At 37.6% G+C, this 15,101-nt stretch overlaps 1 protein-coding gene across 18 annotated transcripts in view; it reads right to left on the reverse strand.

Moving 5' to 3' along the window:
* The window catches only part of CACNA1B (calcium voltage-gated channel subunit alpha1 B), a 249,141-nt gene that overhangs the window by 97,162 nt on the left and 136,878 nt on the right, over positions 1 to 15,101 (reverse strand). For all 18 annotated transcript variants that reach the window (XM_031951863.1, XM_031951860.1, XM_031951861.1 and 15 more), the window contains one exon: positions 14,548 to 14,759. In XM_031951863.1, coding sequence (XP_031807723.1) covers positions 14,548 to 14,759 — 212 coding nt within the window. The remainder of the gene's footprint in view (positions 1 to 14,547; positions 14,760 to 15,101) is intronic.

A 15,101-nucleotide genomic window follows, 5' to 3' on the forward strand; every position in this document is an offset into this window, starting at 1 on the left:
GAAGGGAAGAAAGAATTCCAGGAAAGTACACTGAATCAAAAGATCTAGGTTCTACTCTTTCTCTACTTCTTATAAACTGTTGCCTTAAGCAAATCACTTAATCTCTTCAAGTTCATTTTTTCCATCTATAAAATGGTGATAACAACTTCACAGTGTTGTTATTAAACAATGAAATAGCACATGTGTGAAAATTTTTTGAAGATATAAAGCATTGTTATAAATGTAAAGTGCTATGATTGCTCTTGAAACTAATTAGCATTGTTATCCCAATAAAGTCCTATGACAGTGGGAATTAATTGTGATTTAGAGATGACCTTGATTGTGGAGAGTAAGATTGACAGATCTTTTTTGTCAATTTTCAAAGGCTTAGAGTATAATTACAATTCTGGACTGATTGTTTACTGTCCAAAAACCAGCCAAGCTAAGTTTAAGAAGTTTGTTATCAGATTGTTATAGGAAGACCATCTACTAAGGTACAAAGGGGGTTGCGATCTGCACTGTTGGAGGAAGCACCTATTCTGGAGAAATTATGGGCCCTTCAATAACTGGAATATTATTGTTGCTATATGTAAAGCTACCTAGGGTTTGGTTGAGAGAATCAATTATACCCTTTGGGCCTGTAAAAAATAAAATAAAATACAATTCACCCAGTAGTTCAAGTTTAAGAGTTGGGTTGAAGGGTATAGTTGAAAATGATAAATCAAAGAAACTATTTGGAGATAATGGGAAAAACTAAATATTGTTTTTTATATTTTGTATGAATCTGATTATTAATTTGACTAGCTAATGCTAATAAGTCAGAATGAATCAGAAAAAGGTTTTGTTATATTCATAACGTGGCATTCGCCACCCGCAGTTGATGGGGAATACATTATTCACAATTCAGCTAATAATATTTATATATTATATAAAACAAAGAAAAAGAAAAATGGTTATTCATTACGAAGAGAAATAGTATATATGTTTTTTTTAATGTAAGGAACATAGATAAGGGAGTTATCTTCTTAATATAGCTAGTTTCACAAAATCAAAAAGAACTGTCCATAAGGCCATACAAGAGAATAGGATATTCCCAAGACTCTGGAATCCTCAATCTTCAGCAACCAAGTATTTTTGTATTGATAAGAGAGATTGATAAGTCTTTTTGTCTTGATAAGATTTATTGTATAAATAGGGGAGAAGACTGTGAAGGATATACACAACAAAATAACTAATACAGAACACTTTATGAGGAGAAAATCTGGCTGGGCTTATCCATATCACTCTTTAGCATCATCAACAGTATGAGAGCTGAGGACAAATGGGTTCTAAAAGCAGAGGTAGGGACTATTTTGCTTGGAAGAGAGCTTTGTAACTGCTCCAGGGAACTGCAGAATCGCTATGTGAAGACCTGTCTGGAGACATCCACATTCCTGTGTTAGGAAGAACTTCAACTTAATAGAAGTCAGCCCCCAAGGTCTTGACACCTTGCCCCCTACTAGCTTAAATGGCAAACTCAGAGCTCAAGAAAGCAGAACTAAGACTCTCTGTAGTTCTCTGGCATATAGGGAACAGCTTGTCACTAAAATACCAACCTGCACCCCCCCCCCAAAAAAAAATAAAACAAAACATGATTTCCACATCTAGTCAAGAGAAAAAAAGTAGAAAGCGACAGATCCTAGACTTAGGGCAACTTAGGGCTTCACTGAAACAATATCATATGTCTGCTTTATTGAAAGGGCTTCACACAATTTCAGAAGCCTGAGAGTAGCAAAAAAAAAAGAGTTTTATTAAAACAAGAAATCAGAGAATCTCAGAACAAAAGCAAAACATACTTGCTAGAGACTATTGCGTAAAAGCAACCACCAACATCCAGGCCTAGAGTCCAGAACAGTAAATTGTTTGAGGCACTCTGCTCTGCTCATGGATCTCTTACTGCCTCAGTGCTAATTTTTTTGTTAGTTTGTTTCTGCTCTCCTCCACGAACACGGTGTGGACACATTGTTGTAAGAGTGTAACTGAGGTTTATGGATGTATACGTTTACTTTATTCATTCTTAATTTTATATTCTAGTGCATAGATGTTATGCTCTGATTATTCTTGCTTTAGCCTTCTCGTTTAATAAATTTTTCACTTTTAAAAGTCAAATGAATCTATAAGTCTAGCATTTGATAAAAACCAGAGACTAAGAAACTGGGTTGAAGATTTGCCATTTGGCAAAAATTGTTGAGAAAACTGAAAAACAGAATGGCAGAAATTAGGTTTAGACAAATACTTCACATCATATAATAAGATGACTTCTAAAACGAATACATGATTGTATATCAAAAGTCACTTCATAAACAAATTAAAGAAAATAAGGAAGAAATTCTATTTTGGTTATACAGATAGGAGAAGATTTCATGACCAAATGAAGGAGAGGTTTGTGGAAAATAAAATAGGCTATTTTGATTACAAAAACATTATAAGATTTTGGTAAAAATAAAAACAATATAACTAAGAGTAAAAAAGAAACAGCTGAGAAAAATCTTTACAGCAAATTTCTTTGATAAAAATCTCACACCCAAGATACATAAGGAATTAATTCACATTTATAAGAATAAGAACCATTCCCCATTTGATAAATGATCAAAGGATTTGAACAGAGAAATAAATTCAAGCTATCAAGAGTCATATTTTTTTTAATTATAGTAACTTTTTATTGACAGAACCCATGCCAGAGTAATTTTTTTACAACATTATCCCTTGCACTCACTTCTGTTCCGATTTTTCCCTCCCTCCCTCCACCCCCTCCCCTAGATGGCAAGCAGTCCTATATATGTTGAATATGTCATAGTATATCCTAGATACAATATATGTGTGCAGATCCAAACAGTTTTCTTGTTGCACAGGGAGAATTGGATTCAGAAGGTAAAAATAACCCGGGAAGAAAAACAAAAATGCAAACAGTTTACATTCATTTCCCAGTGTTTTTTCTTTGGGTGTAGCTGCTTCTGTCCATCATTGATCAATTGAAACTGAATTAGGTAAGAGTCATATTTTTTAAAATGATCCAAATCACTAAATTTTTTATTGTTATTTCAGTCATGTTTGACTCTTTGTGACCTGTTTTCGAGTTTTCTTGGCAAAAGTGATTTGCCATTTTTTTGTCCAGATCATTTTATAGATGAGAAAGCTGAGGCATACAGGATTAAATGATTTGTCTAGGGAACTAGTAAATGTCTGAGGCTGGATTTTAATCTCAATCTTCCTGACTCCAGGCCTGCCACCCTATCCTCCTTTGCTTTGCTGCCTGGCTATCTAATTAATTTCAGAAATTCAAATTAAAGAAGTTGAGTTTCCCTCTCACATCACACTGCAAAGTTGATCCCAAAAAAAGGAAAGTGACAAATATTGGAAGACCTTGGGGGAGAAGGGGGGGAGGGGAGGATGGTATACAAATGCATCATTGAAAATGGAGTAATGAAATAGTCGAGCTATTCTGAAAAGCAATTTGGAATTATGTTCAAAAAGTTATTATGATGGGCACACTCTTTAACCTAGCAATCCCACTATGAGACTTATACTCCAAAGAGATAAAGAACTGGAAAACAAATGATGTATATGCATATAATGGAATATAATTATGCTATATGGAATGATGAAAAGTGCGTTTCCAGATTTGGCCAACTATAATTGATTATGGATTATAAAAATTGGCCAATGCAATGGGCAACCAAAAAAGACTCATGATAAAGAATGCTCCTCACCTCCTAATAGACAGATACAGAATGAGACATATATTGCCAGTTCTGGGAATGGATTTTGCTTGATGATACATAATTAATCTAAGAGTTTTCTTTTTTTTTTTTAAGGGAGGGGTATGGAAGGCAGAGAGAAAATAAATACATATAAATTGCAATAAATAAATAAATAAATAAATTTTTAAAGAGTTGATGTTATCATTGTTATAGATTTGTGTAAATGGAAGGTTGTGCCAGCTCCAAGAGAGAGAAGGATGTAAGCATTATATTAGATGCCAAACCCTTGGGCAATAGTGATAATATGATTGGATTGTTGTCTGTCCACAACATACCTGTTATTCTTCCTCCCTCCTCTACACCTTTACTTTCCCTATGCTTGTTCTCTATCCCTAGAATGTCTTCCCTGTTCAACTTGTACCCATCCTTTAAAATTCAAAAATGCCATTTTCTCTATGAAACCTTCCTTTGTAGACCCCACAGAGCCCCCCTCTTTTTTGTACCATTCTGATACATTAAGGGCCAATATATATATATCCCCTTAGTAGCTCTAAGAGGGCAAGGGCCACATCTTATTTAAATTAGCAATTTCCTTTGGCAACCAGTACAAGCTGGGCTCACATTTAAGAAAAGTGTGATGAGTGAATAAATGAATGACTCTTGTCTTCCATATGGTAGCATATTTGGGCACATACACCACAAGATGTCAACTCCTATTCTAGACTGTGGAGGATCTAAGACATCACCACTTCCTTTTCATCCCTAATTTGGATGCCTGAAGGTTCACTATGTAACAATGATAGCTAACGTTTATATAGTGCAGAAAGTGGTTCACTGGGCATGGAGAGGGAAGGGGGCAATAATAATAATAATAACCATAATAAATAACATTTACTATAGCACTTACTATGTGCCAGGCATTGTGCTAAATGCTTTACAATTGTTAGCCCTTGATCCTAACAACAACCTTATTTTACATCCCCAGTTTTACAGAAATAAAGCTTTAAGGTAGTTTCTGGACATATCAAAGTATTACTTTTCACAGTGATATCTAATAAGGATTTCAGTGTCCACCAAGTTGATGCTAGCTGAAAATATAAACTGATTCCAACCAGGTTGAGATAAGGGCCTGGAAGACAAGGTTGCTATAGATAATCAGGGAAAACAAGGAAGGTTTTAAGAATAGCTCCTCCAAGGTGAAGATATTGTAGACAAAAATGCCATTTTCTCAGTACCAGACCTGATATCTTCATCCTACCTGGACTCAGAGGCTCAAAACTTGGCAACTTGACATAACTCTCAGCCTCTGACTGAACTGGGAAAGAACTCGTTTAGAGCTGACACTTGACACTCTATCAGTTAGGAACTGAATCCATTCCTCCCATGGAGAGATCCAGGTCTGTGGCTTGTGGTTGTGAATGAACATGATAAACATAAGGATTTCAGTACCCAAGATGACCACAGTTCCTGAGCATATCTTCCCAAGCAGAAAAGCTACAAACAGCCAACAGGAATACTGCCCTGGCTTTATTAGCAATCCAGAAATCCCTGAACTTCCTCTAACTTGCCCCTTTTCTCCTTAAAGACGTAGGAAACTGATCAGAAAACAAGAACCCAATCTCTTTAATAGTTATTTCATATTTATTTTGTGTGTACATATATACATTTGTGTGTATATATATACATATACATATATGCATACATATATAATGGTTATATACAGATGGATATATATACACAGTCCATTTATATATATATATATATATATATATATATATATATATATAATCTCTCCCTTTGGAATGTAAACTCCACGAGGGCAGGCACTGTTTCACTTTTTTGTCATGGTATCACCATTGCTTAGCATATTGTCTAGACCATACTAAAGACTAGGTACTATTTAATCTCCTTATGGGAGGCAATTGGGATGGCTTTCATATCTCATCAATTTCCTTACTTACATTACACTTTCTTCTTTTCCAAGGTCTGCCTATGATACCTATACTGCTGAGGTCAACCTACCAAGAGTAGTGAAGGTTAAAAAGCTTGCTACCTCTGTTTTAACTGAGCCTTCTGCAGAAGGATTTTATTTTCCTTATACTTGTTAAGTTTTTCATTTTTAACTATTTTCATTAGCTTATATTTCCGCTCCCCGGAGTGACAGATTTCCTGGGATCATTCATGAAATATATTGACTCATAAGATGTAATTTGACAGATTAAATTCATTATTATCTGTCAGAGCAAATTTACCACCCAACCTCCCAAGGGAGAGGTGGAACAGCATTAGAAAACAACTATGAAAAAAAAGACACCACATTGGAAATTGACCAATATTCTCTCAAATCCAGATTTGTTCACCTTCACAATCTCTACAGAACTCCAATGGAAGCTACTCTCAGGATTTCTGATTCAAAACTCCCCCAGAACCAAAGACGGGCTGGCCCAAGATAGAATCCTGGGGTTTAAGAAAAGTTCTGGGAGAGTTGGGAGGTGATTTTCTGTTTGGAACTAAAAGAACCAGAGTTCAGTTAAGTAGTTGTTGATAATAGCTAACAGGTCATAAGAAATATACTAAATGAAACCATGTATTACATTTCTTTAAATCTTGTTCTAGTTGAATATTATGTTGGTAACTATAATCAATAGTTAACTGTTATTATATCTTTTTCAAGATGTTTCATTCTGGCATAAAAATGACTTTAATGCCTCATTGGTTGTGTCAGACAACCTTTGGCCGGTTCTGTCAATCTGTTAAAAGGCCCAGTTAAAGTCTCTTTGTTTCTTCTGAGGTTTATTCTGAATGTGAAGGAAGCTTATCACCAAATGCTTGGCCACAACAAAGTAGCTGAGGCAGACAGGAGTTTCAATCAATATCAGTGGCAGGAATATCCATCCTGATGAAATTGTTTTGTAAATACTGAATGCACTGATCTTCATTTTTAAGACATGTTTTCATATAGAAAAAAAACCAAAACAACCTTTTAATTGAATGGCAAAAACTATGAAAGTCCCCTTCTGCCATTTGTCCACATTTATACATCTCTAAGAAACCTGAAACGTTAAATTATGACAACATAATAAAGACAAAATCTTTCACTTAGTAGCAGCTAATATGAAAAACAAGCAGAGCATCTAAGAGAAAATAATTGGTCCGTGAAGTTTGACCTTGCAGAGACACACTAACACTGATTTATTGTCACCTGTTATTTTTGTGTAGAAAATATTTTTTTATTAAGACTGCAAAAGCCTGTATTTCAATAAAAACTCAAGCAATTTAATTCAGTATTTGCTGTGTACTTTTTATGGTCCCAGTGCCAAGGTGCTTACCAACCTGAGTTATTTAGGGGGAAATACAACCCCCTCATTGCTATGATGATTTCAGTTTCATCATCATTGCTGGAGGGCTCATTCAGATACTGATTACTCAAGAAACTCTCCACACCTCAGGCCCTCATTAACTCATACCAAGATCAGTTTCTTAGCCCCCTCCCAGGTTTCCCTGCTTCCACCCCCAATCCCTCAGCTCCACCTTGCCCACAGCAAGGATTAATCATCCTAAAACTCACTCATTATGCAAAATATTAAAAGTATAAGGGACCCTCAGAGGCCATCTAGGCCAATCCCTTCCCTTTGCAGATAAGAAAACTGAGATTCAGAAAGAAGTGCCTTGCTTCTGGATGGCAGGACCCTGCATGCACAGCTGCAAATGATTGCTTGCTCTATATGCTCAGTTGATAATACATAGTATCAATACATTGATAATACTCATCTGAGATGTCTGTAGCACTCCCTGAATATAAAGTATGAAGCATCTTGTAAACTATAAAGAATGGAGAGTTGGAGAGGATTTCTAGCTCAACCCATACACTATTGCAATCCCTGCTACAAATGATTAATGGAGCCTTGAAGTTCACAGAGCAGTAACCCAGCACTTTTTGAAGCAGGCAAATCCACTCTTAGACAGCTCAACTTGTTAGGAAGCATTTTCCCTCAGATATCAAGCCCAAATTCTCTTCCCAACTTCCATGGTTCCAGGTGATGGCCTCCCAGGACAAATAAAACTAGTATAATCTCTCCTCCAAGTGACAGTCCTTGGTGTAGATAGAGACTGCCATCATGGCACTCCTGAGCTTCTCTTCTCCAAGAAAAACTTCTCCTAGTTCTTTTAACCAATTTTTCTTTGACATTGACTCAAGGCCTTTCACCATCCTATTGCCCTTATCTACCTATAATACATGTGTGAGGGATTAATTTGCTATAGATAAAATGCTATCGTAGAAATAGTACTTCATTTGGTGTTTTCATTCTGCTGCACATAGAAACCACTTTTCTTCATTCTCTGAATAGTCTGTCCTGCTCTTCATTATGCTTTAAAAAAGCCCCTTTTTTTTCCTTTGGGTCTAGTAGTAGCTTTCCTTCATCAACACTAGATTCTTTTGAAACAACAATTAAGAAGTCAGTCAGTCAGTTTTCCTGGGGACTTCCACTTCCATCACTGACAAATTTACTTCATTGGAAATCAATCAGTCAAGAAGCAATTATTAAATATCTACATGCCAGATATCGTGCTAAGTTCTGGGTATACAACATAAAGCAAAAGACAGCTTGTTCTCTTACGGAGCTCACAAAGCAATATGGCAGAAGATCGTGGTTGGAGCATGGTCTTGTGGAGATGGTAACTGGGGACTGGATGCAGAGTAGGTGAAGGTGCTGTCATTTCTCCTGAAAAGTCAATAACTGTCCTAGAGAATAAAGCAAATGCCAATCTGCCCCCAAGAACTGGAGCCTCCTCCTAAGCTCTCTGATCACAACACTAATAGATCTTGAGCTTTAGAACAAATCCTTTTGAGCAGGATTATCCAAGCTGGCAAAGATTTTGGCCTAAATAGGGTTCTCTTCTTGGGTGTCATTTTATATTTTATAGCTCATAAGATTATAGAATCATATATTTAGGGTTGAAAAGATTTTCAAACCTTTTATTTACAGATAAAGAAATAGATTTAGTGATGAGTGACAAGGAGATTTTTAAGTCCTTTAAAATCTTAGTAGATGGAAGGAATTTGACTTCTTGGTAATTTTTTTTTTTAATTTAGAAATATCTGTATTAGCTTCATATCTCCTGCCTGATCCTTTAACTGTGAGCTCCTTGAAGGAAGAGACTGTTTTTCAACTATCTTTGTATTTTCCAGTGTTTAATTAAGCACAGTGACTAGCACATAGCAAACATTTAATAAATGCTTACTGACAAGGGTAAATAGAAGTATGTGTCAAACTTTCTATCTTATGGCCTCCTGTCTCATGGTTGCTGAATCCCTTTTTGTGGCAATTTTCCACCCTATTCCTGAAGGACAATCTTAATACAATCCAGCCCTACCCTAACAGCTCTTTCCCCTGCATCAGAGTCAACCATTTTTACTAAGAAACTGCATAGATACAAATGAACAATTAGGTGGCTAGGTGGTGCACAGAGACTCATCTTCCCGAGTTCTTGTTTACCTCAGTTTCCTCATCTGTAAAATGATTTGGAGAAGGAAATGCAAACCACTTCAGTATCTTTGCAAGAAAACACTAAACAGGATCACAAAGAATTGGATATAACAACAACAACAAAAAATGACTGAACAACAACAATACATAAAAACATATTTAACTTCTCCTTCACTTGGCTAGAAAATTCTCTCCACCTACAAAGCACGTATTCCCTTACAATGCAATAAAAGCCGTTTCCTTACCTGAGAGTTTCTTGCACTAATGAAATCACAAGTCCAATCCCTCTCATTTGGATGTGATATTTCATTGGGGAAGGAACTCTCAGGTGAGGAAAATGGCTCCACCAATATAGAACAGCAACTGCTCTGCTTCTTGCAGTCTTAAAGAGCTGCCTAGCTTGCTGAAAAGTTGTTTCCCTTAGTGTCAGAGAGCCAATCAGAAGGGTGTCTTTAACCCTAACGTTGCCTGTCCATGGCTCCTTGTTATAAAGTACTACAGTTATCTCTTCTACATCTTGACTTTTCTTATCACAGTTTTGATTTTCCAGATTGAAGCTTTGTGATGTGGAAGGGAAACCTGTATACAAATGGGAGCTTATAAAAAAGTAGATAAAACATATAAAGGATACAAGTGTAAGGCATATTATATGTACATATGGGTGTACAGAATCTGTATGTATATATATATATCATATGTGCACATTTATAATATATATGTATTACTAGGCAGCCATAAGTAATTAAGAATGTTGATTTTATTTACCTATGAGCTCCTTAAGAGAACTGTGTGACCAAATAGAACTTTTCTGATTATCTATAATCTTAGTTTACCCAAAAGGAAAAGAATCTATATGTACAAAAATGTTTATAGCAGTTCTTTTATTGCTGGCAAAAAATTGGAAATTGAGGGATGCTTATCAATTGGGGAATGGTTGAATGAGTTGTGATATGTGATTGTGGTGGAGTACTATTGTACTATTCGAAATGATGAACAGAATACTTTCAGAAAAACCTGGACTTAAATGAATTGATACAAAGTGAATTAAATAGAACCAGGAGAACATTATACACAGAAAGTACAATATTGTATGATGATCAATTGTGAATGAATTAATTTTTCTCAGAAATACCATGATTCAAGACTATTCTGAAGGATTCATGATGAAAACTACTATTTGCTTCCAGAGAAAGAACTAATGGAGTCTGAATGTAGATTGAATCATTCTTTTTTTGTGTGTCTTTATTTTTCTTGGATTGGGTTGGGTTTTTTTTTTTGTGTGTATGTGTATGTGTGTGTGTGTGTGTGTGTTTATGTTTTCTTTCACATGATTAACATGGAAATATGTTTTTCATGATTGCACGTGACTGATTGTTTTCTCAGGGAAAGAATAAGAAAAGGGGAGGAACTTGAAACCTTAAAAAATGAATGTAAAAATACTGTTTTTACATGTGATTAGAAAAAAATAAAATACTAAATAGTATAATTCTAGCTTATATGTAAGACTACTTCCACTAAGATTCAGACCTTTCTCAAGCCCTGCATAATTCTGGGGAGCATACATATGGATTGCAAACTAGATCCATGTCATTTCATGAACAGAATCATTTGAAGACCGACAATGTGTCATCACCTGTTCATTGCCTACTCTCCCACCCCCATTAGAATAAAATCCTCTTCCAGAAGAAACTATTTTTGTTCCTAACAAATATATTCACCTTTCACCCCAAGAATCTTCCCTTTCACTTTTTAGATCACTAATACACTCACCAAAAAAAGCAAAGCTTATCATCAATCACCTAGATTCAATAATCTCAAAGTAGGATTCCCCTTCTCATTGATTACCAAGACCCAGGAGATCTAGGCAGGCGGAATGAGGAAGCTAGGGGAGGTACAGGGTAAGAGAGTAAGAAGAAAGAGAAAAATGTCAAAAGAGCTGGTAGGAAGCTCTAGTTCACAGCTTCAAAAACAAAATACCTTATGCTGAGTCTCCTTTTGTGAAGATACAACCTCAACAAATCCAGAACAGCTACCATCTTCCCTCTTAAGCACATTCCTTTGAATTTCCCAGTTTCTGTTGAGGATACCACCATCCTAGGTTTCCCAACTCAGTTGCATGTCTTGTCAATTCTACTTTCCCTGAACTTCTATCACCTTTCCTCTTCCTTCATATCACTGTTACCTTATTTTAGGCATATGGCACTTTTCTTTTTTTCACTGCAGTAACCTAATTGATCTCCATATTCCAGTCTCTTCTGTCTTCAACCTATACTCCACACAACTACCAAAATGACCATGTCATTCCTCTGCTCAGGAATTTTTAATGGCTCCCTATGGTCTTTAGGATAAAATAGAACTTTTCATCTCATTATTTAAAGTCTTCAACAACCTGCTTTTAGCCTATCTTTCCAGACTTATTTCACACCACTCTACTTCATGTATCTCACATCCCTGCCAAACTGGTCTACTTGCTATTCATCCCCACACCACCCCCAACTCAGCATTTAAACTCCTGGCTGCATGCCTTTGTACTGGTTTGTCCTCTGAGCCCAAGATATACTCCCTCATCACTGCAACCTCTTAGGATCTGAAATGATTATTAAATAGCCAGAGATCCACTTTTTTCCCCTCCTATCTCTTCATTCTCTACACAGTCAAGTCAGCATCTAAAGGACATTGCTGATAATAAGATAGGATTAACTTTCTCCTCAGTCTTCTTCAGATCCCACCCAAGTGAAAAAGCCCATTGGGTTTCACTCAGGCTTGGGTGGGGGTAGATCCTTTGTCTAGACTGCCAGAAGCTGGGGATGATCTAGAAATAATAGTGATCAGTCACTTCGGAAGTCCCTCTCATTACATATCATTACAATATTCATTCTTTGTGTTAATTGTTAACCAATAAGTTCTCAGAACACCCACTCTTCCAAGAGTTGAGTGGATTCCATGAGGGATCTTTGGCATTGCCACTAACTCATTTTGTTAATTATCTGCTAGCCTAATTAATAAAATGACTAATTACCCAGAAACTATCTCATGAACTTTTCATATATCACAAATTCTTAGGTCAATTAGCTTAGGTCAGGTGCTCCTTCCCATAGGAAGTCTTATTGGATCCACCTATAGCAAAGTTCTTAACCTTTTTGGTATCATGGGCCTCTTTGGCAATCTGCTAAAACCTATGGATCCCTTCTCATAATAATGTTTTTAGATGTAAGGAAAGGAAACTATTTATGTTGAAAGTATTTTTTAAAAAATGTTCATGGACACTAAATTGAGTTTTAGTCTAATCCAGTGGTTCTCAAACTTTTATTTTCAATATCTTTATCCTATTTAAAATTATTAAGGATCTCTCCAAAGCATTTTTGTTTATCTGGTTTATATTTATAGATATTTACCATATTGGAAATAAAAACTATTTTTGAATTTGTAGACCCTCTAAAAGGGTTTCAGAGATCCCCAGGATTTTCTAGACCATACTTTGAGAACCACTGGTCTAATCCTTATTAATTTTTTCCCTCCTCCAATTATCTTGCACTGACTTATCTTTTTACAGACTGCTTCCCCCAGGACTGCAGAAACTATATGAGGTTTTACTTTGTTCCTTTTAGTCCTTGAGACATTGGAGCAAAGCATAGTGCCTCCAATGTAGGAGTTACTTGAAAAATGCTTGTTGAATTGAAATGAAGTGCAGATACATCCCTGGACCACCCACACAGCCAACCTCCTATTTCAGTCTTTCTCGTCTCTTGCCTGGACTATTTTCATGGCCTCCTAATTAATGCAGATTTGTTTCACATCACAACCTTTTCTATATGCTCCACCCCATTATTCCCTTTACAAGATATTTAATCTTCCACTTCTGTGAGAAGCCACGTTGCTTTGTCCATGTTTCACATACAACTGCTGTTTTTCCCACATTTAAATTTTTCCCTTGATTTTTGTTTGGATTTTGTTGTTGCTGTTGTTGTTGTTGTTGTTGTTGTTTTTTGGGGTGGGGGTTGGAAAGGGTTGGTAGGATCTTTGAGGACAGGGTTTAGTTGCCTCCTTTTTGGCTTAGTATTTAGTACCAAGCACACATTGTCAAGTGTTTAATAAATGGCTATTAAATCAAATGTCTCAAAAAGAATCTGAGTTAAGAGGGAACCTAATGAGGGCAGAGCCAACCTCATTTCCCCCTTCCTGCTCCCTGACCATGTCAGGGAAGATGTCAGAACTTCCTGGGTAGCAGAGTCACCATATGGGGGAACTGCACTTTTACACTGGGTATATTCCTGAGAAGTTGTAGGGGAAGAAATCTAATTTTTGTAAGTTGAATTCTATTTTAATATGTGAAAGGAAACTAGGAGAACTCCCTTCCCTTGAAATGCAAAAACTCCCCCTCAGTTTATCTGTTTTCCAAGTTTAGATGTCCATATATTGGGTTTTCTTAAAGCAAAGTAAGCCTGCTTGTTGATCTCAGGTAGGAAATACAAAAAGACTGCTGACTCAGAACACTTCTGCAAGAAGGCTTTTCTGTATTTCCCTGCATCCCTTCCCTCCAATTGCTAGTGTCTTCTTTCTACACTGAAACATGTTTGTTTGGGCATTATCTTCCCCATTAGAGAAAAGGAATGAAGCTTTTGTCTGTGTCTCCTCAGAGCTTTAGTACAGTGCCTGGTTCGTAGTTAAGTGTTCAACAAATGTTTGTTGACTGACTGATTTCTTCCCTACTCTGTTCCTTGGATCATGGCCCTTGAGAGAGGGTGGATAGGTTTCAAACAGTCCTGGCCAACATCTTTCTCACTAGCAAGGAAGCCGTTCCCCCATGTGTCCTGAACCGACTCCCTGCCACGCGGGGAAAGGGCTCTGAGATACCCAGAATGAGAGATGGTGGAAGCAGCGGTTCGGAGGATCCCAGAACAAGGGATTTGGGGGATGGCAAGTAGGGCTTCCCCTCTACCCCCCCTCCCACTTCACTGACTGATACCTGAACATTGTGTAAGAGGAAACACGAACTTAAGAGCACCACAAAAGGAAAGGAGGCTTAAAATCCCACCTGCACACTACGGGCAGGGCCCACAGCGAGACACGTTCACTCACACTAAAGCGTGGGCACTAGAAGGAGAGATTATCCGAGGGTCAGTTTGCAACAGGGGGGCCAAGAAAGCAAAAGCCAGAAGGGCTCCAGAAAGAAAAGGGGGATAATTTAGTTACACTTTAACCCCATCAGTCAGATTAAATCCCTCCCTTGTGTCCAGGTCACCAGAGCAAGCCAACCTTCTGGCTGGCATTTTCACCCATATCTCCCCAGAGCCTGCAGGGAGGGGAGAGGACGGAGTTAAGGCCGGGGAACCACTCACTTGGAACCACTGTGGTCTCTCCAGGGGCAGTCAGGGTCACTGGGATGCGTATGGTGAGGGTCTCCAGGGATGGTTGGGTCATGCGATGCACATTCTTCTGGTTATCTGCGTCTTCCGGCTGCTCGCTCACCTTCTGCAGACAGGTACTGGGCAGTGTGTGAATGGGGATGGTCACCATCCCACCACTGGCCTCCGCCTCACATTGGTTCTCCCTGTAACCCAAGAAGGGTCGTCAGAGCCTTGCTGGCCAGTACCCCCCTGCCAGGGAGAATGAGCCACAACCTGCCCACAGCCCAAATCCTTCACATACCAGAGTCCCAGCAAATGGGAGCCAAAAGGACACAATGACTTCCACACCCTGTAGCTCTAAGATCCTTTCTATGTGTCAGGGGCAGTCCTACTTTCTATACTGGCAACAGGGCGAAAGAGACAAGGCCTTGGAACCAGAGGATCTGAGTTCGAACATTGTCCCATTTGTTTATTACCTGCTTCCTCCACTAAAACCATTTGCAGTCTCTGTTCCTCAATGTCCTCATCTGTAAAAACCAGGACTG

The sequence above is a fragment of the Sarcophilus harrisii genome, chromosome 2, assembly GCF_902635505.1.
Source record: "Sarcophilus harrisii chromosome 2, mSarHar1.11, whole genome shotgun sequence".
In the NCBI taxonomy this organism is placed as follows: Eukaryota; Metazoa; Chordata; class Mammalia; order Dasyuromorphia; family Dasyuridae; genus Sarcophilus; species Sarcophilus harrisii.